The 27374-nt window shown below is 37.6% G+C and overlaps 1 protein-coding gene across 2 annotated transcripts in view; it reads left to right on the top strand.

The window, feature by feature from the left end:
• arhgap35a (Rho GTPase activating protein 35a) overlaps positions 1–26023 on the top strand; it is a 92667-nt gene extending 66644 nt beyond the window's left edge. For both annotated transcript variants that reach the window (XM_065281581.2, XM_065281580.2), the window contains exons 4-7: positions 7870–7947; positions 16255–16386; positions 22810–22915; positions 22993–26023. In XM_065281581.2, coding sequence (XP_065137653.1) covers positions 7870–7947; positions 16255–16386; positions 22810–22915; positions 22993–23419 — 743 coding nt within the window. In that variant the 3' untranslated portion in view covers positions 23420–26023. The remainder of the gene's footprint in view (positions 1–7869; positions 7948–16254; positions 16387–22809; positions 22916–22992) is intronic.
• Positions 26024–27374: the final 1351 nt, after the last annotated feature.

Below are 27374 nucleotides of genomic sequence, written 5' to 3'. Positions count from 1 at the left end.
AACCATCAACAACAACCGCCGGTGTTGCGGTGGTGGGGTCCATGGTGGGGTTAGGGTGGTTTAAATGGTGAAAGAAAATAAAGTTTCACTAAATGCGCTTCCTGATGCGCGCGACTTTAACCTGGTAAAATTTTTATTTCACAACAAAAGACAAACGTGATGTGTATGTATCACTGTCACTGGAGACCAAAAGAAACTAAAGCAGATGCACAACACAGTGACATGGCTAAACTCCAACGTGCTGAGTTATGCTAAAATCCACCAGTTTAGTGGAAACGCCATACATGGTAATGTAGCGGAGATTTGTGTATTAACATAAAACAAAAATTTGTATCTTAGGCTTTAAATTACTGTACAACTTTTGTTATTATTATTTCACGTGTAAAAAAAACTGCAATTTTTACTTATTATTTTGTTTAATCATTCACCTGATATGTGACGACACACAACCGCCGGTGGCACTTCACTACTGCGGTGGCATTGCACCACCGCGGTGGTGCGGTGGTCATGAAAACCGTCCCACCCCTAATGCACTGTATGTTTTTCTTAGTTTTTCATTAAATTTGCATTCATTTTTACACTTTTATTAGTATGTAAATAACAACACACCCTTTTATACTATATGTATACTGCAGTATGGTAAAGCCATCCATGTTTGCATTTATGCACAGATGTTTATCTCTCTCATTCAGCCATGATTTCGTTCAGATTTCTAGCATTAATGCTATTAGCTTCCATGGATTAAACTCATCTTCTGTTCACTGTAATGCTGGTTCTTGAAGATCGGTATTCCCTTTGGTATGCGTCTGTCCATGTGTAGCTTACTGCTGTGCAGCCTAGTGTATAATGAGCTCCTGTTTGCCAGAGTCGACATGTTCTTGCATGCATATCTGAGATTTTGACATCAAGATATATTTACATTTTGTTTGCGCATTCTTTGATTATCGCTCTAGCAAGTTTTCCTCTCTGTGTTGAGATTGTTTATAGAAAATCAGTCAACATGATGTCGAAATTGCCAGTGCAATACTTTGGACTTTCTTTTAGCCCTGACTTTCCAGGGGTTGCCAATTAAAGAAACGTTGCGAAAATGAATTAGCATTGGTTGTGAAAATGGCATTTTGGTTGTTAAATGTACCGTTTATCTTAGTTTGTATGCATTTTGCATACTGTTAATAACAAATAGTGCCAGAAGTTAAAAGCACAGCAAAAATTCCCATTATTCCGAATCGCTTAAATGCCCGTCGCATTATAATTATGATCTGCTAAGTAGCAAATATCACTCAATATCACATACATGTGAACCAATAGGGGGCAGATTACACTCAGCAGGTCCATCATTAATTATTTGTGACCCTGCCTGTGCAAACCTAGCTTTTCTACATAAAATCATCCTTTTTAATGTAAAGAACATTCAGTATATATAATATAATATATTAATAATATAAAAATATAACCTTGATATATTTAACACTAAGTAAGATCATATCAAAGATTGAAATCATAGTCAAAATTAATGGCTGAATTCAAACTTGATGTTCATTTATCACAGATTTTGATTTCTGTTCCTGATCCTTTTTGGAGTTTCCATTTTGTTTGCCTGTTTATTACTTTCCCCCACACCTCGTCCATCTTTTCTTATGTTCTTGTGTGGTTGTGTGTGTGATGCCAAGCCCCTTGCGGTGATTTTCTGCCTGATAAATACCTCATTGAGATCGATATCACAAAGCAAAAAATTGGCGAATCATCTCAGACGCTCTGCTCTTTTTTGTCTTCTCTGGGTTGAGCAGACCGCTACAACAGCCTGCAGCGTGATCCGCTGATAAAACTCCTGGCACAAACACAGGGGAATAAACACTTCATCAAAAACAATACAACCTTACAACCTTATCACGATTAAACAGAATTGCTTTTACAAAAGCTTTTGCTGAAAAATGTCAGTTTGACATGTTGAGCAAATCATGTGGTAGCGTTTAAAATGTGCTGAATATCTGAGCAGCTTCGCTGCTAGCTGTCTGAGGTTGAGATGGGTCAGGATGACCTCTAACTATTCCTGTAGCCAGATCCATAAATTTCCAAATTTACCAAATTACACATCTAAAAGTAAGTAACTTGTGGATCATTCCTGTCTCGAGATGCAAACTCCTTTAAACGATTCATTCCAATTCGGTGAACTGATTCAACTCGTCCGTTGAAAAGAACTGGTTTAAAAGAACGATTAATTCACGAAGCGAACGACACAAAAATTAAACTTCAGTATTAACCTCTGTAACCTTGCAGAAAGACTTTTTCCAAGTTTATATAGAGATCCGTATCCTTCCTTTATGCTCTCTGCGCCAAAAACTCTTATGTTCCCCTATTGTTCCTCATATTTCCTGTCAATTCTTCTCTATGAATCCACCTCTCATTTGTATTTCAACAATGAACTTCTTTTCTATCTTTCCTCACCGTTTTGTACTGTGTTTCTGGTTCTGCTGCAATGGGACATTATGATAAATGAGTTGTGGATGTTATAGGGCCGAGCCAGCTGCTGTCCTCACATGGCATCCTCTATTGCTCATCATGACACCCACCTGATTGGTGTCGGCCTGTTTTAAAATCAGTGCAGTGTTAAACCCTTTGCATGGGAAGAGGATTTATAATAGTAGGCTTGCCAAAGACTGAGTACAGATGTTAAGTTCTAGCTCAAAATATCATAATAGATCATTTATTATAGCATGTTGAAATTGCCACTTTGTAGGCATGAGCAAAAATGTGCCGTTTTTGTGTGTCCCTTTAAATGCAAATTAGTTGGTCCATGCACTAAATGGCAGTGCAGTGGTTGGATAGTGCAGATTAAAGCCACACGAAAGAGTTTTTTTATAGTTTCCAAAAAAGTTTCAGTCGTTCATCTACTCGAAACAGGGTGAACGGCACTTTCACATTCGCTTTGCAGCCCTCTATCGGCCAAAACCGCACTAAAGAAGTTTCTAACCGTCGGGTCGCGGTCTGTAGTTCGAGTGAAAACTACAAAAACTTGCTTTACGGCAGACCTACAATCCAATCAGAGCCAGCTATGCTGCAGTATTTACGACAGTGGTAATGAACAATTACGCTTCTAACCTGTAGGGGGAGCAAAAAGCAAAAACCCTTTAGTGTTGCTTTAAGGGGTGGTATTATCCCCTTCTGACATCACAAGGAGAGCCATATTTCAATGAGCTATTTTTTCACATGCTTGCAGAGAATGGTTACCAAAACGAAGTTACTGTGTTGATTTTTTTCACATTTTCTAGTTTGATACAAGCACTGGGTACGCAATTATAGCACTTAAACATGGAAAAAGTCTTTTTATTAAAAGTATTTTTATGATATGTCCCCTTTAAATTGCTTAATTTGTTACATGGCACACTACAATGCTTGATTCTGATTGGCCACTCGCAACATTCCAAGGTATGTTATTCCGGGATAACAACCACCTGAATCTAATAACACGCGTCTGCAAATCATTTGGACAGGTACAGTTTACTATTACATAAAAATGTAGGATAAATATCTCTTTTAAAAACATATATGCCATTATATTTACAAATTAATAAACCAAAAAGTCTTGTCTTATTTTAAAAAAAAGTACACAGGTTTTCATTGCAGAAGGTCTGCATTTGGAAAAAATAAGAAAATAATATATTCAATATTTAATGTTCCTTACCTTACTTAAGAAGTAAATAGCCTTTTAAAAAGTGCTTCACTTCGCGCCGGGAGCACTTTGCATCAGATCCTTATAAAAGACTTAACTAATTAAATAAAAAAACATTAATTTATTTGAACAGTGCAGAAATGTATTAAAAACTGACATTTGCTAGCTGGATAGTTAGCTATTTCAAATTAGCAAATGTTACTAGTTGATACTCATAGTAATAGTACAGTAGTCTGCTATGCAAATAGATAACCAACTGATTATTCTCTACATCACAGTACCTCTGCCTTATCCCAATTTTCCTTTTCTCTGTTTTCTTCCCTGGACACCAGAGGGCTTTATTCCTTTAGACACAATAATAATTTCATTGAATGTAGCCATCCATCACAATAAGTGATGGGTGTCAGTGCAAGTGCGCTTGGGCGGTGGAAGATTGATGCGTTGGGTCAGGTCAACGGGGTGAGTCGGGAAGCAATGTAGTTATGTTTTTGTGGGACATTCGCTTTTTGTAATACTTAAAATTTATATTGAAGTAGTATTAGTAAAAAACTAAACTGATTTGGGCGCCCCTTGGGATAGGCGGCGCCCCTTGTCTATTCCGCCTACGCCACGGGCCGGCCCTGCTTTTATACAGTTGCACATTGTAGGTGGACTAGACATGAGTTTACGGTTAAAAGTTACTGTTCAAGTAAGAAATTAATAGTCGATACAAGAGACAAAGAAGGAGGTGTGAGAAATTGGAAAAGGAAAAGTGCTGAATTGGCATTTTAACTGGCCCTGGAGGATACAAGCTGAAGATGAGCCCCGGAAATGACAGGGATTTGTTTGGACATGTTGCAGGGCTGGCTGTGCATTAGAAAAACTCATTAGATGGTCATGGTGAGTTTCAGTTAAAGATGCCCATGAGAAAAAAAACTGTTCTCTCTCTCTCTCTCTCTCTCTCTCTCTCTCTCTCTTTTGAAATGACATGACCGCAAATTGTCTTGACATCACTAATGGACTGGATGTTCAGTTTGTAGGCCAAACATTGACATTGATTAACACAGACAGAAATGATATCATAGACATTAAAGAAAAAGAAAGGAAGAACATTTTCCTTGACTGTCCCCTGACCGTATGTCTCAACCACTCCCTCACATATGCGTATGACTTCTGTTAGTCTTGAATTTAAATCTTCATACTGAGATGAGAATTGGTCTAAGCTGTTAGCCAAACTACAAACATTTTATCCAGTCATATCTGAGATAAAGTCCTTCTAAAGGCCGAAGTATAGTCAATTTTTAACGTGTACGCAAGGGTCCGTGTACAGTGCGTGTGACGCAAGTTTAGCCACTAGTTAAACCATTAAACAAACAGAGAACAAATGTTAAGTTCCGCCCAGGCGTGTAACCGCAACAAAGCACATGCGTCCGATGAAACAGTCTTTAGTCAAATTGTACTTTATATTTAGTGTACGTTTTACAGGCTAACTGTTCATCAATGATCCCTTAGACTGCTAGCATGGTACCATTTCAGGTCGCTACCAACATGAATTCACAGCATTCCTTAATGCTGGGGTCCTAAGGTGAACTCATTAATCCGGTCGGGAACAATTGTTCATGACACCGGATGTGTTTTTGTACAATCTTGCTGACATTCACTAACTTGCTTAGCAAGATTCTCTTTAAACTGTTGCTGTTTGTCTGAAATTGAAAACTTACCGTTGAATACAAAAGTTTACTTAACTCCTGCTTTAGTGCTCTTGCAAACAAGCGTTGCATTATGAATTTATGGTCTGCCACGTTTCCAAACGCAACAATGCATGAAATCAAGCTTGTTTCATGCACTTGTGTAGAGTACATTGGGCCTAATTTTGATTCAGACCTTTTGTCAAGGTTTTTATAACAAAAGAAAAAAATTTTCTGACCTTTTAATTGCCAATCAAATCACCTTGAATGGGCTATTCATTATTATTCTGTAATACGCATCTTATGCTAGATGTCTCGCCCGCGCTGCTGGCCAATGGAGGTCGACGTCTGCATCTGGTGGCCATCTTGTCTCAGTCAGCTCCCTCAGTTGTAGCATTGTGTTTAATGGTGCATGTACTTTTAAATGACCATAACTTGCTCAATTTTCTACCGATTTTCAAACGGTTTGGTTTCTTAGAAACGTCAGAGATGTACTTATGACACTGCATACTTATAAACAATTTTCATGAAACATGTTAAAGCAACCGAAATTATAGCCACGTTAATAACGTTTATAAGAAACCAAACCATTTGAAAATCTGTAGAAAATTGAGCAATTTATGGTGATTTAAAAGTACGTGCACCATTAAAAGAATGCTACGAGTGAGCGAGCTGACTGAGGTAAGATGGCCGCCAGTTGACGTTAGACATTAGAGACTGTAGTCAAACCATTAAACATACAGAGACCGAATGTTAAGTTCCGCCCAGGCGTATAACCACAACAACGCACATGTGTCCGATGAAATAGTCTATAGTCAAATTGTACTTTTTATTTAGTGTACGTTTTACAGGCTTACTGTTCACCAATGATCCATTAGACTGCTAGCATGGTACTCGGCTAATGCAGGTCGCTACCAACATGAATTCACAGCATTCCTTAATGCTGGGGTCCTAAAGCCGAAAGTATACCATGGTTGTCCCCGTATGCGCACCGTCCACGTATGCTCGCCGTCCGCATGACGTCATTTTCGTCATCAAGAGGATTCGCGTACAGTCCGCGTACAACAGCGCATGCGTGTGAAATATTTAGACAGGACACTCCACTATAAACAATTATACAAAGGATATAGACAGCATTTGCACACACACTATCGTTTTTCTTCTTTAACTTTTACTTCTTCCAAGAACAGAAAGCTGTGGAGCATGTTTGTTTGATTCCTGTTCTTTGTTGTCTTGTTGTTTGTTCTAAACTGTGTTTGCAATGGTGGATCAGTTACTTTTCTTCACCTATCCTAATGTTTTAAAGTACTGTAAATGTCGCCAAATCAGTGCTGCCCTGACGGCCTGTTAGACTAATAATTTGAATAAGAAATCATTTGTATTGCGTAAAGTGTCGAACGCGGCCATCCGCGTGTAGCCGCGGGGAGTATACTCGAAAAGCTGCGCGGACGTGTGCGCGCGCGAGCCGGATGCGGACGCGGAAAAAAGGTATACCCCGGCCTTAAGGCAAACTCATTAATCTGTTCGGGAACAATTGTTCATGACACCGGATGTGTCGTTAGACATTAGGGACTCCGTTAGAGACTCCGCCGTAAGACACCTAACCTTTATTATACATATCTAGGATTCTATGTACCAAACTGCAGTCCCAAACCATTCTCATTGTGTAACTGTCCCATACTGATCCGACCGTGCCGGTATGCATATGGTTTAATTTTCCCCTGTTGTGCTGATAATAATGTCATGTAAAATGTAATACACATGCAATGCCTTTGTAATGCAAAACTACACGTATGGTATTCAATGTAAATAGCAAAACTTTTACCCAATCTGTGTTTACTTTGCTTTACCAGCAACAGACCAATCCTGGACGGCGACGCAAGTACACAATTCAGCACGGTTAGACAATTCAGAGAAAACGGTTTGAAATCATGGAATCAAATGGAAACAGTTTGGCCCGACGGTGGAAAATCGCCAAATGATATACGTACAATAGAAACTGATCTTTCAAGCCAAGTGTCGTTGTCTCTTTTTTTACCCTTCATCTTAAGCCAAAAATCACCCCCATAAACACACCCTTCCTCCCCACATGCAATTTTCCCTTATTGCTGGCGTACAAAAAAGCTTTTATGGATAATTGATCAGGCGAGGTGAGGCAATCAATGCGGTCTGCCTCGGCAACGCGCCGACTCATTTCCGAGAGTGTCTCTATGCCTTTTTCGCTGTCTTTTTTCTTTATCGATGCACTTGTCTCTCCGCTTGGGCGAGATAGGCCGACCATTGTGTTGTTTTGCTGTGTGTACATTGGTAGGACACAAAGTGCCATCTGCCTGTAGCATTGTTTAACTGATGAGTCAATCAGTGCAGAGATTTGACAGGTTGAATGTGGTCGTACAATTAGCAAACCGTATAAATGAAATGTGTAATGTACAGAGCTGAAGATAACAGCATGGAGTTGCTCTTATCAAACTTTGAGGTCGTGCAAAATGAATTATTGTTCATTGATTTCATCTCCATCTCTCTCACTCACAGGGTTAAGCACAGAAGGAATCTACAGGGTGAGTGGAAATAAGGCAGAGATGGAGAGCATGCAGCGACAGTTTGACCAGGGTGAGTCACTTTTCTCTCTCACTTCAAATGTTTCGCCGTTTTATGGCCTGTTTAGGTACTTACCCTTCCACTGATAATGGTACACTTTGGTCCTTTGACTTTCTGACCTAATTTATCAAACATATAATTACAGATGTAAAACTTGGCTATATACCATATTCATGTGTCATGCATCTTACTCTTAAAGTTCTGAACTGGTTTTGCTGCAGAACGCAGATTTGTAAATTTTTACAGATTTTACGTGGCAGCCCAACACTGGGCCAGATCTTTAAACTGAAGTTACTGTAGTCTGGGTCATTTGTGGTTTACATTACCTTGCAATAGTAGTCATAGTTTTCAAGGATGAGAGCATGACTATTTTGTCTTTGTCCTGTCTATGACGCCATCAGTCCAATTCGGCTACGTTCTACCTTCATTTTTCACTCATTACTGTATATAGTACCTTTCTGTGTTTATCATTCAGGTTGTATTTATGTCTTTCACCTATTTACAATGTTAATCCTTTTGCGAGGTGGTATGAAAGAAATGGAAAATATTTGCTCCTTTTTTTTTGTATATAAGTGTATTCATTTTCTATCATTTTTTATGACCATTTTCATGCAAGACTAATTTAATTTGACGCCTGTTATTTTTCTTTTAAAATGACTACATGTTTGATAGTCGAAGAGAAATATATACATTTTCATTTGATTATAATCTTTTTATAAGTACAATAAAATGTGCAATTAATATTATATATACTAAATATGTAATAAATTCCCCACTATTTTTTTCCTTGTCTTTCTCGTAATGCTACTTTGAAGCAATGAAACATTGTAAAAAGACCCTATAGAAAGTAAATGTGACATGACTTGACTTATTTATTTACCTATATAATTATATTATAAGTAGGGCTGTCAAAAGATTAATCGCGATTAATCTCTTATAAAATAAATGTTTGTGTTTGCATGATATATATGTGTGTGTGTACTGTGTGTATATTATGTATAATATTATTTAGGTATATTTTTATTTATGTTTATAATATACAATACATCAAAATATAAAAAATATACATGTAAATCTGTCTTAAATACAAACATATAAATATATATATTATTAATAATAATATGTACACACAGTGTACACACATTAATTATTAAAAAAAAAACTTTTATTTTGTATGCTATTAATCACGATTAATCTTTTGACAGCCCTAATTATAAGCAATAAAATAATATATTATAAAGCTAATTTTTTCCTCCTGTCCGGCAGTTTCGGGGTCACGACTCACTAACCCTTATGCCACCTCAGATGTATGTGAATCTTTAACAGGAAAACATTATTTAATATTAAAATGTCATCATTTTATTTTCTTATATGGGAGCCAAAACTGTAAAGCTCCAGAAAACATCCATCATTAAAGTAACCCAAATGACTCCGGTGGGTAAAAAGATGGCTTCTGAAGCAAAAACGTATGTTTGTATGAGAAAACTATTTATATTTTGAGCTTATTTACTGAAATTGAAGTGTAAACAAGCAGATCGAGTGCTTAATTTAAATATGGTGGCACATCAGTAACTTCAAATCTCATTGCTTCTTGCATGTTTTTTCACGAGACGTGTGATGGCATGACATAAGTGAGCTAGTACTTTAACATTCCGTCTTTCTAGTGCATTACTAACCTGACAAAAGCAAGGAATATTAAAGGTGACATAGAATGATTGAACGGGGTATTTATCCTTGTTCTGTGATGTCACATGTAGACAAAACTGTTTTTGTTTTGGTCTGTAATGCCTTAGAAGCTTCCTAAAAACCTCTCTCAGATAGCTCTATTAGGGTGTGGGATTTTAAACAAGTGGTTTTGCACCTATTTGGCTCCCCCTACTGGCTTAACTTGCAATCTCATTACTGATTGGCTGACTTTGCTGCCACTCAAAAAATGTAGCCAATTATTTTAAAGTGGAGGTGCAGTGCGATGCCTGTGATGTCATAAGCATTAGTTTTTCAGATTGGGGCGTTTTCTGGCTGACATTTCTAAAAGAGGAATTTCTATGAGACTGAGATGTTTAGCATGTTTAGCACTTTTTGTATGTTCGTGAATGCGGGTAGACTACCAATATTCAACAAAGACAAGGTCAAAAAAAATGTTCTTCTCTGTCCCCTTTAAAGGGATAGTTCACAAAAAAATGAAAATTCTGTCGTTATTTACTTACTCTCATGTTGCTACAAACCTGTATACATTTCTTTGTTCTGATGAACACAAAGGAAGATATTAGACCAAAACTGATCAGAAGCCCCATTGACTTCCAAAGAATAGCCTACTATGGAAGTCAATGGGGCTTCTGATGGGTATGTTACAAACATTCCTCAAAATATCTTCCTTTGTTTTCATCAGAACAAAGAAATTAATACAGGTTTGTAAAAACACAAGATAATTTTCATATTTGTGCGAACTATCCCTTTAAAGACAATAACCAGATCATATACACCAGCCTGCTTTCCTTGGCATCCACCCTGTTCTTCGCTCGCCCGTACCCCGTGAACTTACACGCTCTCGTATTACACTGCTGTTGTTGTAGCACAATCTAAAGACAGCAGTACACGTATAACTCTGTTACTCATATTTGCCTTAGGGAAAAGTTTGAGTAAGGCAGGGCTGCAGTGAATCGAACCCGGCTGACCTCACTGTCTTCAAAGAAATGACTGCTGTTCTTCTTCGTATGGATCACGTTTCCATCAATGCGCAGACTGTAGAGCAGATAAGCTCAATTAGCCTGGCCTGATCTATAGATATTGATCCTGTCCGCAAAGGGCTGTTATGAAAGCGTAATATCAGACACTATACAGCAGTGACAGGTGGTGGACATCTGCAATAAGGAAATAATTATTTTTTGTTCAGTATGCAGTGTCCAGGATCTATGTATTGTTCACATAGTGTTTTTTTGTAGTAACCATTAGCAAAACCATATTTTTTCTATAGTAGCTTAGGTTAAAAAGGTTAAAACCAAGTCAATATGAGGTCTCGCCTAGTTATGGTTTTAAGCGAGCAGAATAATACACTCAGGCATTTTTATCTTTCTATATTTATTACTACTAACGGTTGTTCAGCTTTTTGTTATTATTAGTTGCTTTCATTTTGGAACATTGGCTAAATCAAATTAGTTTATCTGTTATGCAAATTTATAGACATGTTGTGAACGTGATGGGCTGGCACGACTAAATTGACAGGGTAATGGCCCAATCCCCGCAATGTAAGGCACCACCCCTGTTGTGACGTTTTGTCTGTATTTCACAATTGAAACATTGATGTTGGACATTAAACGGTGACCATTTTAAATCAGTCGTTGTTCGGCTTCAATATTGTTAATTATTGCCTCCATACTGAGGCAACAGAATGTGTTTTTGCTTGCTTATTTTGTGCTGAAATCTGTTTAAAGGAAGTATTGAGTGTTTGTGCAGGAAGAGAAGGTCAGTTAATTACCAGCAGATTGCTTTGGGTAATGAACCACGAGAGCACGCGCTCCATCAGGCCCAGGTTCGGATCGCCACGAGCTAATAGGAAGTGAAGGCCTGTGTCGGATCGATCAGAACCGCATGCGGGCAGGTGACGATACAATTACTGTGAAAATGACGGCGCTGGTATGTGCTCACCGGCACCCTGGGCCAAATGCAGTGCAAACTGATGCGGAAATTCAAAAGATGGGTGTTTTTCCACATAGGCAGTATCGATTGCTGATAAGGTGGAATTAGGCGAATATAGTAACTGATCTGAGGTCAGCAAAATAAAGTAGCAGTACACTCATGACTGTGGAATGCATGTCTGATATGGATAACCTTTAAAGGATAATAAAAGGAAATGTTTTATAGTTTTATCTCTCTCGCTGTCTCTTAATCAGATGGGCAAACCTGAGATTAAAATAGTTTAATGCTATTTATTAGCTCTTTAATTATTTATGTCTCGCAACCTTTTGCCGTCTCCCATGCACCAAGTTCATGTAGGGCACCGGTCGCACGCTAAGCATGCATTCTTCAATTAGATTCACATTTCACTAGATCAGCAGACAGATTAAAATGAAACAGTCACAAAGGGGTTAGTTAAATAAAACAAGGCTTGTGCTTTTAGTATCACTCCCTGTAGGGATAAGCTGACTGACTGTAATGATTTTGGGTCAGATACTTACTGTAGTGGTGCATTCTCGAATGTTTGAACAATGTAGTGCAAACAAGAAGTTCTGCTACATACATAAAGGAATGGTTGAAAATTTTCCAAACCTGTATACTCAAAAAAAGAAAAAAGCTGGGTTATTTTTAACTGAAATAGTAACAATACATCATGCGATTCTGCTTGCTATGCTTCTCAATTAATTACGTGAAATGCTGCTACATCCAAAAGCCAGAGGGCTCTCTCGTGCAGAATCTCAACATGGGCCGCAGAAGAAGAACCATACACGCAGCTCCAGGAAATGTATAAGCATATTAAAGCAACACTATGTAGTTTTCATGTAAAAATGACTTACAGCTCCCCCATGTGGTTGAAAAGTGCAACAGTGCCTGGTATCAGACACTCTTCTGCAGGCAGGGGGAGGGGCGGGGCTGTGTGCTCTACCCTCCACCGCCACTTTCAGAGTGTGCTTGTAGCAGCTAGGAGGCTGCTTAGGTTGCAGCAACATTACAATTTGTCCAGTTAAAAGTTGTTCTATCACTGAAATAATTTTAGAGACATTATTTAAAGGTAAAAAACGACATAGTGTTGCTTTAATATTGCTGTTCTTCAAACCTTTTCAGGTATTTTCATGATAATAAAGAATATTTATAATGATTATGTTTGATGAGTGTTGCCAAATGCATGTTTTCAACAACTCAAACTCAATGATTTTAGACTTTCTAATGATCAAACAGCCATAGTACTTGAAAGAGCTGTGCATAATATCACCTTTGCGACATGTATTAAAGTGTGTATGGCAAAATATTGTTACATCGCTTCACAAAAACCATTGCTCAGTTGTTTTTACCCATTGTTGTGTCAAAACTGAGAGGCAACCTTCCGGTCTCTCTGATGAAGCTAATACGGAAGTGACTTAAACTGCAATTCATCGACTGCCCACTAGAGGCTGACTCCAAAAAGGGAGTCAATTCCCATAGACCCCCATGTTAAAATGCCCAACTTTACAGCAGAAAATATGTTTACAGCTTGGTACAAAAAGTGTTTTTGGTCTATATAGCGAATTTTGCCCTTTATGACAAGTGTGAGGGGAGGGTAGCTTCAAAAAAGCTCTTCACAAACCTGTGTGACGTCACGGACCCTACTTCCATATTTTTCACAGTCTATGGTCTGTAAAAAATGGCTTAGTTTATCCCTGTTTGACCCAATGCTGGCTTGAAATAAACCCAGCGTTATTTTTAGTCATCGATATGAGTCATTTCATAAATGTGTCCCACAGAATTTTAAGAGACTGTGGCGCTGATGACGTTACATCCAAATTAGCATATTTGTGACGTCGTCATGTCGTTTTTCTACTCTCTGTCTGATCTGACTGTCATTGTTTGTTATATTGTATTTTAACACAACTGAATGCTATTTTCACATATTATCTGTTCTGTTGTCAGACATAAAGAATGTAAAATGGTGACTAAACACGACCCAATCACACCTTGTGTTTAATACAAACGGCTGTTACTTTGACTGCTGCTAAAATTCTGATTTATAAACGTGACGTCTGACAAAATCACCATACTGATATACGAAGAGCTGATATACGAGGTGATTTTGGCCTCATTTACTGTTTGTCTCATGCATTTAAGAGCTTTACTGTTGCTCTTCTCATCGTCTTGTGTTATGAATAATGAGCTCTTTTAATTATACATGCGAGTGATGGTATTATTGGAGATCGCGTAACATTATAGCGCAGACAGTCGGTGCAAATTAAAAATATATTAGAGAATACACTGTTGCCGTTACAACTACAGAACACGTGTGCATACCGCACCATATAAAGTAGGAGGGAGAGAGCTCGCACACAAAGAACCGGTGTGTGGGAAAACACTGCTAACCTTTCGATAAGTCATGATAAACTCGATCAGCTGTCTTCTCTGTCAGGAACATCTGTTGATGTTTACGTGAAAAGGCAAGTAAATGGAGAAACGCACATGGAAAACACCGCCATTTTTTCACTCGGTGTCATGTGAGAGAGGCACTGTCAAGGTGCCGCACGCAGCACACACGAGAGAGGTGCCGCTGAGTGTTCGCAACAATGAATGAAGCCGTTTTAAATATTAAAATATAAATGTAAATAGTAATCATAAAAATCTATTTGTGGTGGCCAGTGTTGATTCTGTGGCAGCGCGCCACAAATAAATAAATACATGGAAAACACTATTTAATAGCTGATACCAGTACCGATATAAAGAAAACTATGCCAGTTTGAGGCTAATATGACAACATTATTATTACAGTACCGTATTTTTTCTATAAGCCGCTTTTTTCATATCTTGGCTGGTGCTGCGTCTTACAGTCAGGTGCGCCTTGTAAGTCAGTATGAAATAGTTTTGACATTTATGAGGCAAGAGACAACATTACCGTCTACAGCTGCAAGAGTCCGCCATATGCTGCTTCTGTATTTATGTAATTCAATAGATTCTATAATGTAGAATGACGAGTATGCAAACTTCACGCTAGTTGGCTTGTTGGGTTAATTTAGCCAATTCAACCTTCCAGGTAAGTTCTGTATGCTATGGTTTATCGTTTAAATAACTGATAATATTACTTTACGTACAGACATCTATTCAGCCTGCTGTTCTGTCTGCTATTTTTATGTGAATAACTTGCCTTTGAGATTAAATGTCTGTTCTTCGGCTTGGATTTTGTGAAATAATTTTCTTAATAAATGCGACGTATAGTCCACTGTGACTTATATATGTTATTTTGTCTTAATGACGCATTTTTTGAATGATGCGGCTTATACTCCGGTGCGTCTAATAGTCCGGAAAGTACGGTAAATGAGAGAGAAACAGAAAATTGGTGAAACTAAATGAACATTTTTGGGTTCATAGAATGCTTAGTTAGCTGCATGTACAGTAAACTATAAAAAGTGCACATTTGGATCAATTAAATTTTTTACTTAAAAATGTTAGTTTTTGCAACTTAAAATTTTCACTTAAAGTGTTTTTCACTTAAACATATATAAGTTTTTTTTTTAGGTGTTACCAATTGAAGTAATTTTTTAATTTTTCACATTTTACAGTGTAGCTTAGCATCAAAACAGACTTAAAAGGTACAATCCATACAGTTAAATTTGGTGGATATTGAATAAAACAAATACTATATGTGACCCTGGGCCACAAAACCAGTTGCCTGGGTATATTTGTAGAAAAAGCCAAAAAGACATTGCATGAGTCAAAATTATTAACTTTTATGGCAACAATCAAAAGTATATTATATAAAGATCATGTTCCACAATGTTATTTTGTAAATTTCCTAATGAATATTTATTAAAAGTTCATTTTTGAGTTGGCGCAGCACAATTCTGATTAAAAATTAGCCAGAAACTGGTCTACAAACTTTTGCTTTGCTACATGTTCCTTGGGGATTTCTCATTTAAATTCCCCCACTCAGTAAACAAGGTCAGTACAACAGCAGAAAAACAGCACTAAAACAAACCGTTTCAATAATATGTGTTGCTGTATTAAGACTTCATTGTACCTTTAGATGCAATTTTCTCAATATTTCGATTTTTTTTTTTTCACTTTCAAGTTCCTTCTTTTCAAATTGTTGTATTCCAAATATAAGTCTTATCCTAACAAACAATATATCAATGGAAAGTGTATTTATTTAGCTTTCGGATGATGTATAAATCTCAATTTACAAAAATGTACCCTTACGACTGGTTTTGTGGTCCAGGGCCATATATAATAAACCATTCGTAAGGGTACATTTTTGTAAATGGAAAGGGTATTTATTTAGCGTTAAACAAAAATGTATGTATGTATGTATATATATATTTATTTATTTCAAACTTCTTGTTGCTATTCACCCAACTTTTAATTTGGGGCACCCATGCTTTTAAAAGGATTTTCTTCATGAACCCAAGTGATTTATTCATCCATGCCGATGATAAAAAAAATCAGTTTTCAGGCAATTCATCTGGCTACACAAATTATTTACAGAGATATTTCGAGTCCACAAAGTTTGGTTTCAAATACCTTGGTTGGTACACACACTGTGATCTTGATAGCTTATTTTTGCATGCTATTGTTTTACCTTGGGTTCAAATCTTGAACTGCTTTCCACTAGAAACTAACCCACGTGTCTCTTTTATTCTGTGATAGACCAAAACATTGACCTGATCGAGAAGGATTTGTCTGTGAACACAGTGGCTGGAGCCATGAAGAGTTTCTTCTCGGAGCTGCCTGATCCCCTGGTACCCTACAGCATGCAGGTGGAGATGGTCGAGGCCTTCAGTAAGTACCAGCCAGAAAGAGAAAGTAGATAAGGACCTGCACAATCAATAACACAGATACAAGAATACATGGCTGATGTTTACTGGCAGAAAAGCAATATGGTAGGTTGCGGGGATTGTGGAGAGATACTAATACAGAAAGCTGCAGTCCACAGAGGTTCACTCTGTGATCTGCTTCGGTGGACCTCCTGAGGTTTGACTTAGAAAGAAAGAAAGAAAAACAAGAGATAAACCACCAAGTTTAAAAATGATCTACCTTGGATTGGATTTCTGCAGTGTTTCTCTGTTGTGCAGACTCCATTCGTATACTTTAATACACACTCCCAGTGTCTCAGTGTGAAGTTCAGCATTGTCTGATCTGGGCATGGCTCCAAGCGAGCACTGCACAGTCGATGAGCCTTAAGCCTAAGATTGTTGTTAGTCCCACGCTCCAGACTGTCTTCTGATATACGCAACCTCTCTCGGGCACTATGATGCTGGAGTTTCACGAGCTGCAGGCCTGATTTAGCAGAAAAGCATGCGTGGTACAATTAAACCTGCAATCACGAAAGAGCGACTTTGATTGGTCAAATGATTCAAGATGATCCAGTCGATGTTTCATGTCATTTGAATTGAAATTTTATATAATCAATTAAATCCTTCTTTCTCATTGCTGTCCTGGTGGCCATAAAATGTATTAATAGGTAGCTGGTGTGAATTCAGTGAATAAATAGCGACATAATTGGAGACAATGGGCTGTGAAATTTCAGTCTTTGCTGTCTGTTCTTGTGTCTTTTTAAATGCAGGAACTTAAATGCAGCAAATTCAAGGGTTTTGAATGTGTTTTTAGCATGTTGTTATGCTGGTATGGGATTGCTTATCAATCCAGCATTTAGGACAAAGTTGCCTGGTCTCTAAATAATTCCTTTTTCCTTTCAACCCAATGATGTCGCATCCGAAGCAAAAACATTTCAAAAGCCCATCTGACAGTAAGAGATTACAGACGGGACAGACGGCAAGTCACCTGACTGCCGTGTCACTCACTGCAGGTGGTGGGCGGGGCTTTGCTCTGGTTGGCCCGTCTCCGGACACCATGGCAACAGCCCAGCAGGCTTGTTTTGTTTTAGTCCCTGCAAACGCAGAAAGCACCAGTTTAGCACCTTAATATTCTAGTGCTTTGTTTGTTGGTCTGCCGTCTATTAGACATCTCAATGGGATAGTTAGGCTAGTGCACTTTCTGACTGGTAAAGGCAGCTGTTGTTTATTTTGATTGAATAGATGTTTGCACATTCAGTCTCGAAATCAACAAAGTCTTGGTGGCTTTTAGGAACACCGTGGCTTCCTGGTGTTACGAGATGTTAATGTTGTTCACAAAGGCAAACATTAATGGTATGGTTACCCTTGTATTTGGTAACATTAATTAATGCATTAAATAATACCGATACAGCATTTATTATACGTTAGTTAGTTAATGTGTAAGGTACAATGAATTAGCACAAATAACTGTATTGGTATTAACTAACATTAACAAAGAGTAATAAATTATAAAAACTATATAGGTAGCACTTTACTTGAAGGGGTGTTCATAAGACTAACACAACATCTTTATAATCATGACACGACATGTGTCATGAACATGTAGGAGATTTTATGCACATTTATGACAAATGTCATTAAGTTTCATTTCTTCAGTTATTACATTTTTAATGCAAATATAACATTGTTTAAGATGTCTTTATGACAACTTGACATTAACCAATACATCATAACTGACCACTTTTTAACAGTGATACAAATTTAGTTTGTCATTTTAATGTCATTAAGTGTTAATACTCTGTCAAATAGTTTTATAACAGCGTCATGAATATTCTTCAGTTCATTAGTTTTTTTTTTTAAGTTTCCTCCATGTGTTTAACAAACAAAATCAATCATCCAATAATAATTAAAATTGATAACATTTTATTGTATTGCATTTGGAGACCGATTTACCTAAAATTAGATGAAAACAGTAATATAATGGGTTAAGCCATGCAGTGTTGGGTCCATAACACTGGAAAACAGTTATTTAAATTAATTAATTGTTTTTTCATTTTTTCTTTTATGTCAGAACTCTCTGTGTGAGGAAGAACAAATTCTGTTAGTTGTCAGGTTTTATGTATTGTGCACATATATAAAGTTAAGTATAATATTTAGATGTGTCTTTTGCATTTTGTTAAGGTATTTTAAATTATTTGACAGAGTATTAACACTTAATGACATTACACCCTTTAACTAGCACTGTCCTGTGAGTGGGACACCTAAGTTTACTTCAATATTTTATCATGTAAATGTTAATCTATCACGACAAACTAGGCTATATATTGTTGGGAATGTCTAAGAATGTAGTTTTCATATTTCAAAACCTTTTAGCAGTAATAATAATGCAGTACCTGTAATTTATTCATTTGTGACAAGAGTATGCAGCAAACCAAAACAAACCTCAGTTTTTTTATAATTTTATGTATTAACAATAATACTACATTGCATTTTTATTTATTACAAATAAATGTAAACTGCTATAAAAAATAATTTTCACCTCCAGACACTTCCGTAAAACAACGTTAAAGTGTCCTCTTTAAAACAAGACCAAAATTAAGCTTCTAGACCATAAAAATGCCACAGTTACTGTATATACATTTGAAGGTGTACATCACCTTTTCACCACCCCCCACTCAAGAAGAGTTGCACCAGTTAAAGGGTTAAAATACAGTTGTATTTTAACATGTAATTTTAATTTTATGTATTACATGTAACATTTAATTTTAACATTAGTAATGTAATGTTAACATATAAAGCTAGGTAGTTTCATAATTATTCTGCTGTCATGTTTATGGCAGATTTATGACAAGTTATGATGTATTGGTTTATATCAAGTTGTTATAACAAAGACATTTCTAACAATGTCATCTTTGCATTAAAAATGACATAATTGAGCACATGACAGTTTTTCATAAAAACACGTGTCATCTCATGATTATGAAGGTGTTATGTCAGTCTTATGAACACCCCGTCAAGTATTTACCAAACTATATTGCTTATTGTTAGTTCATTTTAGCTTACGCATTTATTAATAACAAATAATAGCTTATACTGAAGTGTTATTTAAGTATTAAATACTGCTAAGTATTTGACATGGATGATGCACAAAATACATGACTTGTTAAGAAAAGCTGTGCTTTTGTTCTTCTAGCCAGTCAGAGTTTTACAAACCACATAGACTTGCATTGAGAGAGAGAGGGAGAGAGCGATGTCCCCCCAGAAAACATTATTCAGATAGCAATGAGAACCACATCATCCTGTTTTGGGAAATCAATCTCTTTATGCAGTAAAAACAAATCTTTATTGTTCAAACAACAAGGCTGGGATGCCCCAAACCTCACCATATCTGACTCCCTACTTTATACACTTCAAACCATGATTTCATTCAAGTGACTTACACGCCCCCTGTTCCTTGGCAGGCTCCCATTGGGCCTGCAACCATTAATAATTAATGTCCCATTATAGTTCAAAAACAGCATACAGTATAATATAACATTATTAGATGTGCATATATTATAGTACATTATTATTAATCATTAAATGTTCAGTAAATACATCAAACAAATATGAAAATATTCCATAAACCTAGTTTTGCTATGGTAAACGTTACTCACAATGTCTTAAGAAAATGTAAAAATCTAGTTACTGCTGTTATTGTGCTGGCGAGCATCTGGGACCACAATGCATAACGCTGATGTCAGTGTGTATACCGCTGGGAGGAACACATCTGCTGTAGTGGTCACATGTTCATAGAGAGTTAGTGACTGATGTAAGCTATTCTGACTCAACACAAACATCACTGCACCCACACCATCAGTTAATACAGATGTATGAATCTGTTTGTGTTTGTGACTGCCATTGAACAATTCTTCTGTTATCGCTGATGAATCTGATGGGAAGTGTAGCACACACACACACACACACACTATTCACTGTTGCTCCTGTTGTTTATTGATTAAGGTGGAGTGTGCGGCTTCCTTTGTGCATTTCACAATGCAATATTTCTGAATTACTTCCTCAAGGCCCTCAGCCAGGTCCTTAAGCCAAATAATAGTGATTTTAAAAACAAAAGTGCTAGGAGATTTCATCTGGAGTGAATCATTTGTAACACACACACACACACACACACATCCCTTTACCCACACAGTCATAAAATAGTTAGTTTGGTACTTTCCATAGATTCGATGCAAAATAGGGCTCAGAACTGTTTAAATATATTCAACCTTATTTTTGAAGCAAATGGTCAGTAAAACTTTGCAGATGTCGCGCTTTAAAGGAATTGTTTACCGAAATACTGTATGAAAGTTCCCCCATATTGACTCAACTTATACCTTAGATCAGGGTTCTCCAACGTGGTGCCCACTGGCACCGGGTAGTCCGCACAGAGTCGGTTAGGTGCCTGCCAAAGCACATTCTATTAATAAATGTATTTATTACATATTTTTATATTAGCTTGGCTTGGTTTACACATGTTAACATTTTAAACAATACTAAAAATTTATCAAAAAGTAAAACAAAAAAAAAGTTTTGAGTAGATTGTTTTATTCATTGTTGTAGCCCTTGCTCACAAAAAGGTTGGAGACCCCTGATTTAGATGATGATGTATATGACACAAATAATTTTATATTAAAATGCTGTCATGTTATATTGTTATATGGGGTCAACCTGGCAAACCTCTAAGAAGTACAACCATCCACAATTTTAAAGTAATCCAAATGCTCACTCGTCATATGTACCTTTGGATACCTTGAATACGTTGCTGCAGGTACATATTGCTACATGTTACTATGAAATGTCCACTAGAGGCATTTGGATTTTCTCTGTTTTGATACAGGATTTTAAAGGGGACATTAAATCCGACTTTTTCCATCTTTAAGTGCTATAATTGGGCCCCCAGGGCTTCTATTAATTTAGAAAATGGGTAAAAGATCAACCCAGTAACTTAGTTGTGGTAAACCATTCCCTGCAAGCATGTGAAATAAAGCTCATTGAAATTGGTCTTCTCTTGTGATGTCAGAAGGGGATAATACCGCCCCTTAATCGGCACTATCCAACCACGGCACTGCCATTTAGTGCAGAGATCAGCTCATTTGCATTTTAAAGGACACCAAACAACGCCACATTTTTGCTCACACCTACAAAGTGGCAATTTTAACATGTTATAATAAATTATCTATATGGTATTTTTAGCTAAAACTTCACATATGCACTCTGAGGACACCAAAGATTTATTTCACATCTTAAAAAAAGTCTTGTGAAATGTAACAGTTACAAGGCAGAAGCATACACAAATTAAAAACTTAAAAACTGTGTCGTTTGGTATTTATTTATGGTCATGTTCATGCAAATGCGCGGCATGCTTAAGTGACTTACACTGTCCTTACGGTTTAATTTTAATAAAACACAGCCGACAAAAACACACGGATGTATTTTGATCATCTGTAACGGTCCCTTTTGTAAGTCACCGCTATGCTTTGTGTAAACAACAAGTTCTTGACACACTTCGATCAGTCGAATACGATCAATCCTGACAATAAAAACATCAGATTAAACATCTGCCAAAGTCACACAAGCACGAACAAGCATGAATAATATACACCAAAAATTTTCAGTATTGTCTGCTTTGTAACCTTGAATATACCCGCATCAGAACTTCCACTGCCTCTAGTGGACACTCCAACTAAAAGATGTATGACTCCGGTGGCTTTATATTTGTTTTCTGAAGTGAAACAATACATTTGTAATGGAAAACTATTAATATTTTGAGCTTATTTAGCGATCGATATGCCACATATCCATGGAAATAAACAGATCAGGGGTCTCATTTATTAAACTGTGCGTAGGATCCTTACTAAAAGTCTACGTACGCACAAAAGCCAAAAATGGCATACGCCAAAAAATATTAAGACTTATAAAACAAAGCAATGTTCCCTTTATAAATCAAAGATCATATGCAAGTGTACGTACATGAATCCTCCTTAGTTCCCACCCTGCAAGCCCATTCTCCCATCAAGTTTGTTTTTTATACATCACAACCTTTGCATGTGACCTGGCGTGCGCACGTTTCCAGACCCGTTTTGTGCGTATTCCAGCCCACGCTTTATAAATGAGACCCCAGATCAGTCATTTTAAATATGACGGGACATCGATAACATCAAATCTCATTGTTTTTGTGTGTCTCGTGACAACACAAACATAGATAACTAGATAAGGAAAAAGTTATGTTGGCTTGAGAAAGCCTAGTTTGTTCAAAGCATTTAAGATTTACTCCCATATGTGTGTTTGCCTCTAATGAGGTTAGTGTATTTGTGACACATGTAAATATCCACGAGGCTTGAAGTTTGTGTCCCAATCCGTCTTTCTGCAGAGATCAATGACCGTGAGCAGCGCTTCCACACCATGAAGGACGTGCTGCGCCGGTTCCCTCGAGAAAACTATGATGTCTTCAAATACGTCATCTCTCACCTGAACAGGTAAGCATCGGACCTGTCCTCAAACTCATTCGCACGAATGTTTATATCATGTCTCACTCGTTCCCTCTGTCTCTCAGGGTGAGTCAAAACAGCCGCTTGAACCTGATGACCAGCGAGAATTTGTCCATCTGTTTCTGGCCAACGCTGATGCGGCCCGATTTCACCACCATGGACGCTCTGACGGCCACCCGCACCTATCAGACAATCATCGAGACCTTCATACACCAGTGTGCTTTCTTCTTCTACAATCAACCTTTGGTCGACACCCCCAGCGGCCTTCACGGACAGCCGGCTTCCCCCACCTCCACCTTATCTTCTGCCACCTCTGTGCCAAGCTCTGCCTACTCCGCCTACTACGCCCCTCAGCAACCCATAATCCCACCTTTCAGTCCTATTCAACAGTCCCCGTCTCATTCTCCACCCCATACCCCGCAATCCCCCATCCAGAACCTGTTGCCTTCGCTGCACCCTCACCATGCCCCTACGGAACAACACATGCTGTGAACCTGATGGGAGAAATGCAATGGGAGCACTGAAAGAGATTAATTGAATGGACCAGATTTCAGGGATTTTAACTAGATGTGGAAGCTAAAGGGCATTGAGAAATGTGGGGTCAAAGCCACTTCTGCCACACTTCATCAACTCGAATTATTCTCCTACATGAATTGCAAAACCTCTAGGTTCTCTGCCCTTTATGCTCCTCGCACACGTGGACCCCAAACTCATCTTTGGCACGCCAGTTATGGGTCTACATGACATAGACAGTTTACGGGCCAAAGCTCTTTTCTTCGTTGATTGGCCAATGAGTTGATCGGTGGGGTGGGGTGTATGGACCAACAGGACGAGCTCTGAACTGAGCCCCACCCCACACTCCCAACTGGGTGACGGCCGTACACGGCCTCTTAGGAATAAAGTTAAGGGTGCCCTATATATTCAGCCCATTTTCGTTGTAGCTTTTGACCACTGTTATTATCGAAAACCGAAAAAATGTCGTCTGCTTATTTTCTGGTGCAGCCACACGACTACATTCCTCCCCCTTATTTATCCTGTTTCGCTCGTGACAACCGTTTAAAGACGCTAGAACTTGACAAACTGGATCTGGTTTTGCTGGGAGTATGTACGTGGTATGCTTTTGCACAGCATCCTGGGATTGGAAGTCTTTGCCGAATTGTCTGTCCTCGTAATGAGCCTCCAGAACATACTGGAAGACTACTCACAAAATGTCCTCACTTCCACACTTCACTTGATTTCCTGCTCAATCTTCGACTTCGGATACTCGTACCGTATCTATTCACTCGGTAGAGAGGTGTTATTACACGTTATGATAGGAAGCCCCTCCCCTTTTCTAAGTCATGTTGTGGATTAGTTTTTTGCGAATGAGTATAAACCAGTGAGTGATGATTGGGAATTGGTCAGGAATTGTGGTCCACGTGCTTTCAGATGAACATGAGGAGAGGTATGCACAAAATGTTTTTAAGCTAAAGTAGATGCTGTTTCAAACTACCTGTACCTGTTTAGATGGGATTGAAGCGTGTGTTTGTTTGCAAGTTAAGTGATGCAAGTTGATGGCAAGTAATGGCATTTGGGAAAGATCTTAATACGGAAGGATTCAAATGTTAACAGGATGTGTTGCTGATCCCATAGGATTTGAAATAAGTAGTGATTCATGCCATTGGCGAGGCTAAGTCAGCTACATTTCTGTACTTGGGAGACATCTGAAGAAAATATAAAGCATCTTGAAATGTTTGACAGTTGTGTGATGTGAGGGGGTTTAGAGGAAGGAAAACAAGAAAGCAAAGGCGGTAGCTCGTGTGCATGCTGTCGAGTTAGCCTAGCATGGGCTTTGCCCTTTTGTGAGTTGCAGGAGTACGACACTACCACCTGGTGGACAGTGAATGTATAGCACATCACAGTTAATCGTATTTGTTTTTTTTTTGTTTTTTTTTTGAGAAAATGCTGAATGCACTTACAATCATATCAAGTCACAGTTTAACAAAAGCAAGAAAATAAAATTAAGTTTGTGCCGATTTTCAACAACACTTAAACTTTATATAAATATAATTTTCTCTGAATTCAATACCGTTGTGTTTGACCTCAGATGAGTCGTTCAGGAGCCAGGATTTCTGAATAGAGGAAACTTTTCAGCTGTGAAACAATTGCAGTCATTTGTTTATGAAAATTATAGAAAGATGAATGTATTCAACTACAAGTTTACTTCATTTTTGTGCACATCTCTCCTAGTTAGTGTACCACAACTGTCCTGATCTCTTGTCCACAGAGATCAAGTCTGACTTCTGATTGGCTGCCTAATGAGCCACACCTTTATACCCATAATCTGAGATGATCATATCCTTGCTTATACATTATCTTTTGCTGTCGTTTCTTCAGAGAGCAGGTAAAATGGTATATTTTGGGAACTCGAAAGCCGTGCGGTCTTTAAGCCCCTGGTACTTGGTATGAATGCTGCATTTTCAAATGTATTGTTTCAGTGTCGTTCGCAGCCAAAGACTGTGCGAAATATAAATAACTAGGGCATGGGGAGAAACCGAATGGCAAAAACATTGCCAACATGTTTAAAAATAATGTGACATTGGTTCGGCAAATGCTCTTTGGCTGCATCACTTTATGTTTTGTTTCAATTGTGTTTTGCAACAATGGTGACAGACGGTTAAGTTAACGGAGAAATGAGCAAAACTATATTCCGAATGGTTGTTTATTTGTATGTTAGGGGGTCTAACACTTTGCCCTATAGTCAATGGTGATAGAAAAAAGTTTTTTCTTTTTATGTTTTATTTTATTAATAATAATAAAAAATGAGAGACAGCATTTTTTAACAGTTCTTTTGTCAATGGTGTAAAGGCCACAATGATGTAGTGCATGATTCAAGACCAGGTCCGGGAGAGCGGTCTACCACTCTCAGTATTAAAAAATGAACAAAGAATAAAAAACAGAATGAAAAATAATGAAATAAATGAAGTTACGTCAACAAATGAAATCATGTCATTGTTTGCCAAGACCTTGGTAGTTAGTCTCATTGGGAATGGTGTATAAACAGTTCAAGGCCTTCTGTGACCTGTATTATAGTTAATAAATCAATCTTGTAAGTTCTGTGTTTTTGTCCTTATTTTATTTCCTGCAAAATGTCTATAAACTCCATTACGACTGAAATGTGCTTTATCTTAAAAAAACTAAAGTATATTGATCTATATACTGAATAATATATGATGATGGTTAATACAATGATCTAAACCTGACATATTTCTCAAGAAGAGTTTGTGTTAGACAGTTTTATTATTATCCAACTGTGGTGAAAATTAAGTTTTTATTGTTGTTTATTTCTATGTGCTGTTTTTAATATGCTTTAAATGGGACATCTGACTTTTTTCATGTTTCAGTGCTATGATTTGTTCCCCAGTTAGAAAATGTAAAAACAAATCAACCCAGAAACTTTGTTTTGGTAAACCATTCTCTGCAAGAATGTGAAACAATAGGTCAAATGTGGCTCCCCCTGTGATGTCAGAAGGGGATAATACTGCCCCTTAATCTGCACTATCCAACCACAGCACTGCCATTTAGTGCAGAGATCAGCTCATTTGCATTTAAAAGGACACCCAAAAACAGCACATTTTTGCTCACACCTACAAAGTGTCAATTTTAACATGCTTATAAATTATATATGCTGTATTTTGAGCTAAAACTTTACATATGTACTCTGGAGACATCAAAGATTTATTTTACATCTTAAAGTCATGTGATATGTCCACTTAAGACAAACCACGTGCAAATTCGTCATTTTACACCATTGCGGAGTATTTTATTCATAGTATACAATTCTCTATATTTGGGCCTGCTGCTGAAAATGTCCCTGAAAACCTTGCACGTCAGTGAAAGACTACAGAAAGCAACAGCGCCGTCATCTATGACGACTCCCATCAGGATCCGCCAGAGGATGTCAGGTGGCATCTGTCTAAAGCAGCAAACAATCAGTCCAAAATGTATCTTTACATACGACTTATTAAACAGGGTAACTGATAGATTGACATGAGTTTATACTGTGCATACCTCGGTCAATTTATCCACATGCAGGAGGGTTTCCATCATCTCTGCATTGGAGAGTAAGAACAAGAATAGCAAATCCCTGTTGTTAAGGTTTAAAATGTGAAGTAATATCTGCTTTCTCTACTCTCCGCTTTTTCCAGAGTTGCTTTCTTTCAGCGTCTGACCTTCAAATGTTTGAAATATAAAGTCCCATGAAGACAGTTTGTTCTTAATGACATGCACTTGTTTAGATTAGATAAATTCATTACATGTATCACACTTAAAAACCATTTATTTTAAACCGCTAAATATAAGCATTTGGTAATTGAAGCTTCATGAACAGTGTAGTGTGACGGCACAGCAAAAATGTGAAATTGTGGATTAAAAAAAGGAAACAAACAAACCTCAAGGGGAAATTTTT

This window comes from Paramisgurnus dabryanus, chromosome 8 (genome assembly GCF_030506205.2).
Source record: "Paramisgurnus dabryanus chromosome 8, PD_genome_1.1, whole genome shotgun sequence".
Taxonomy (NCBI): Eukaryota; Metazoa; Chordata; class Actinopteri; order Cypriniformes; family Cobitidae; genus Paramisgurnus; species Paramisgurnus dabryanus.
This window is presented reverse-complemented; position numbering and strand designations above follow the sequence as displayed.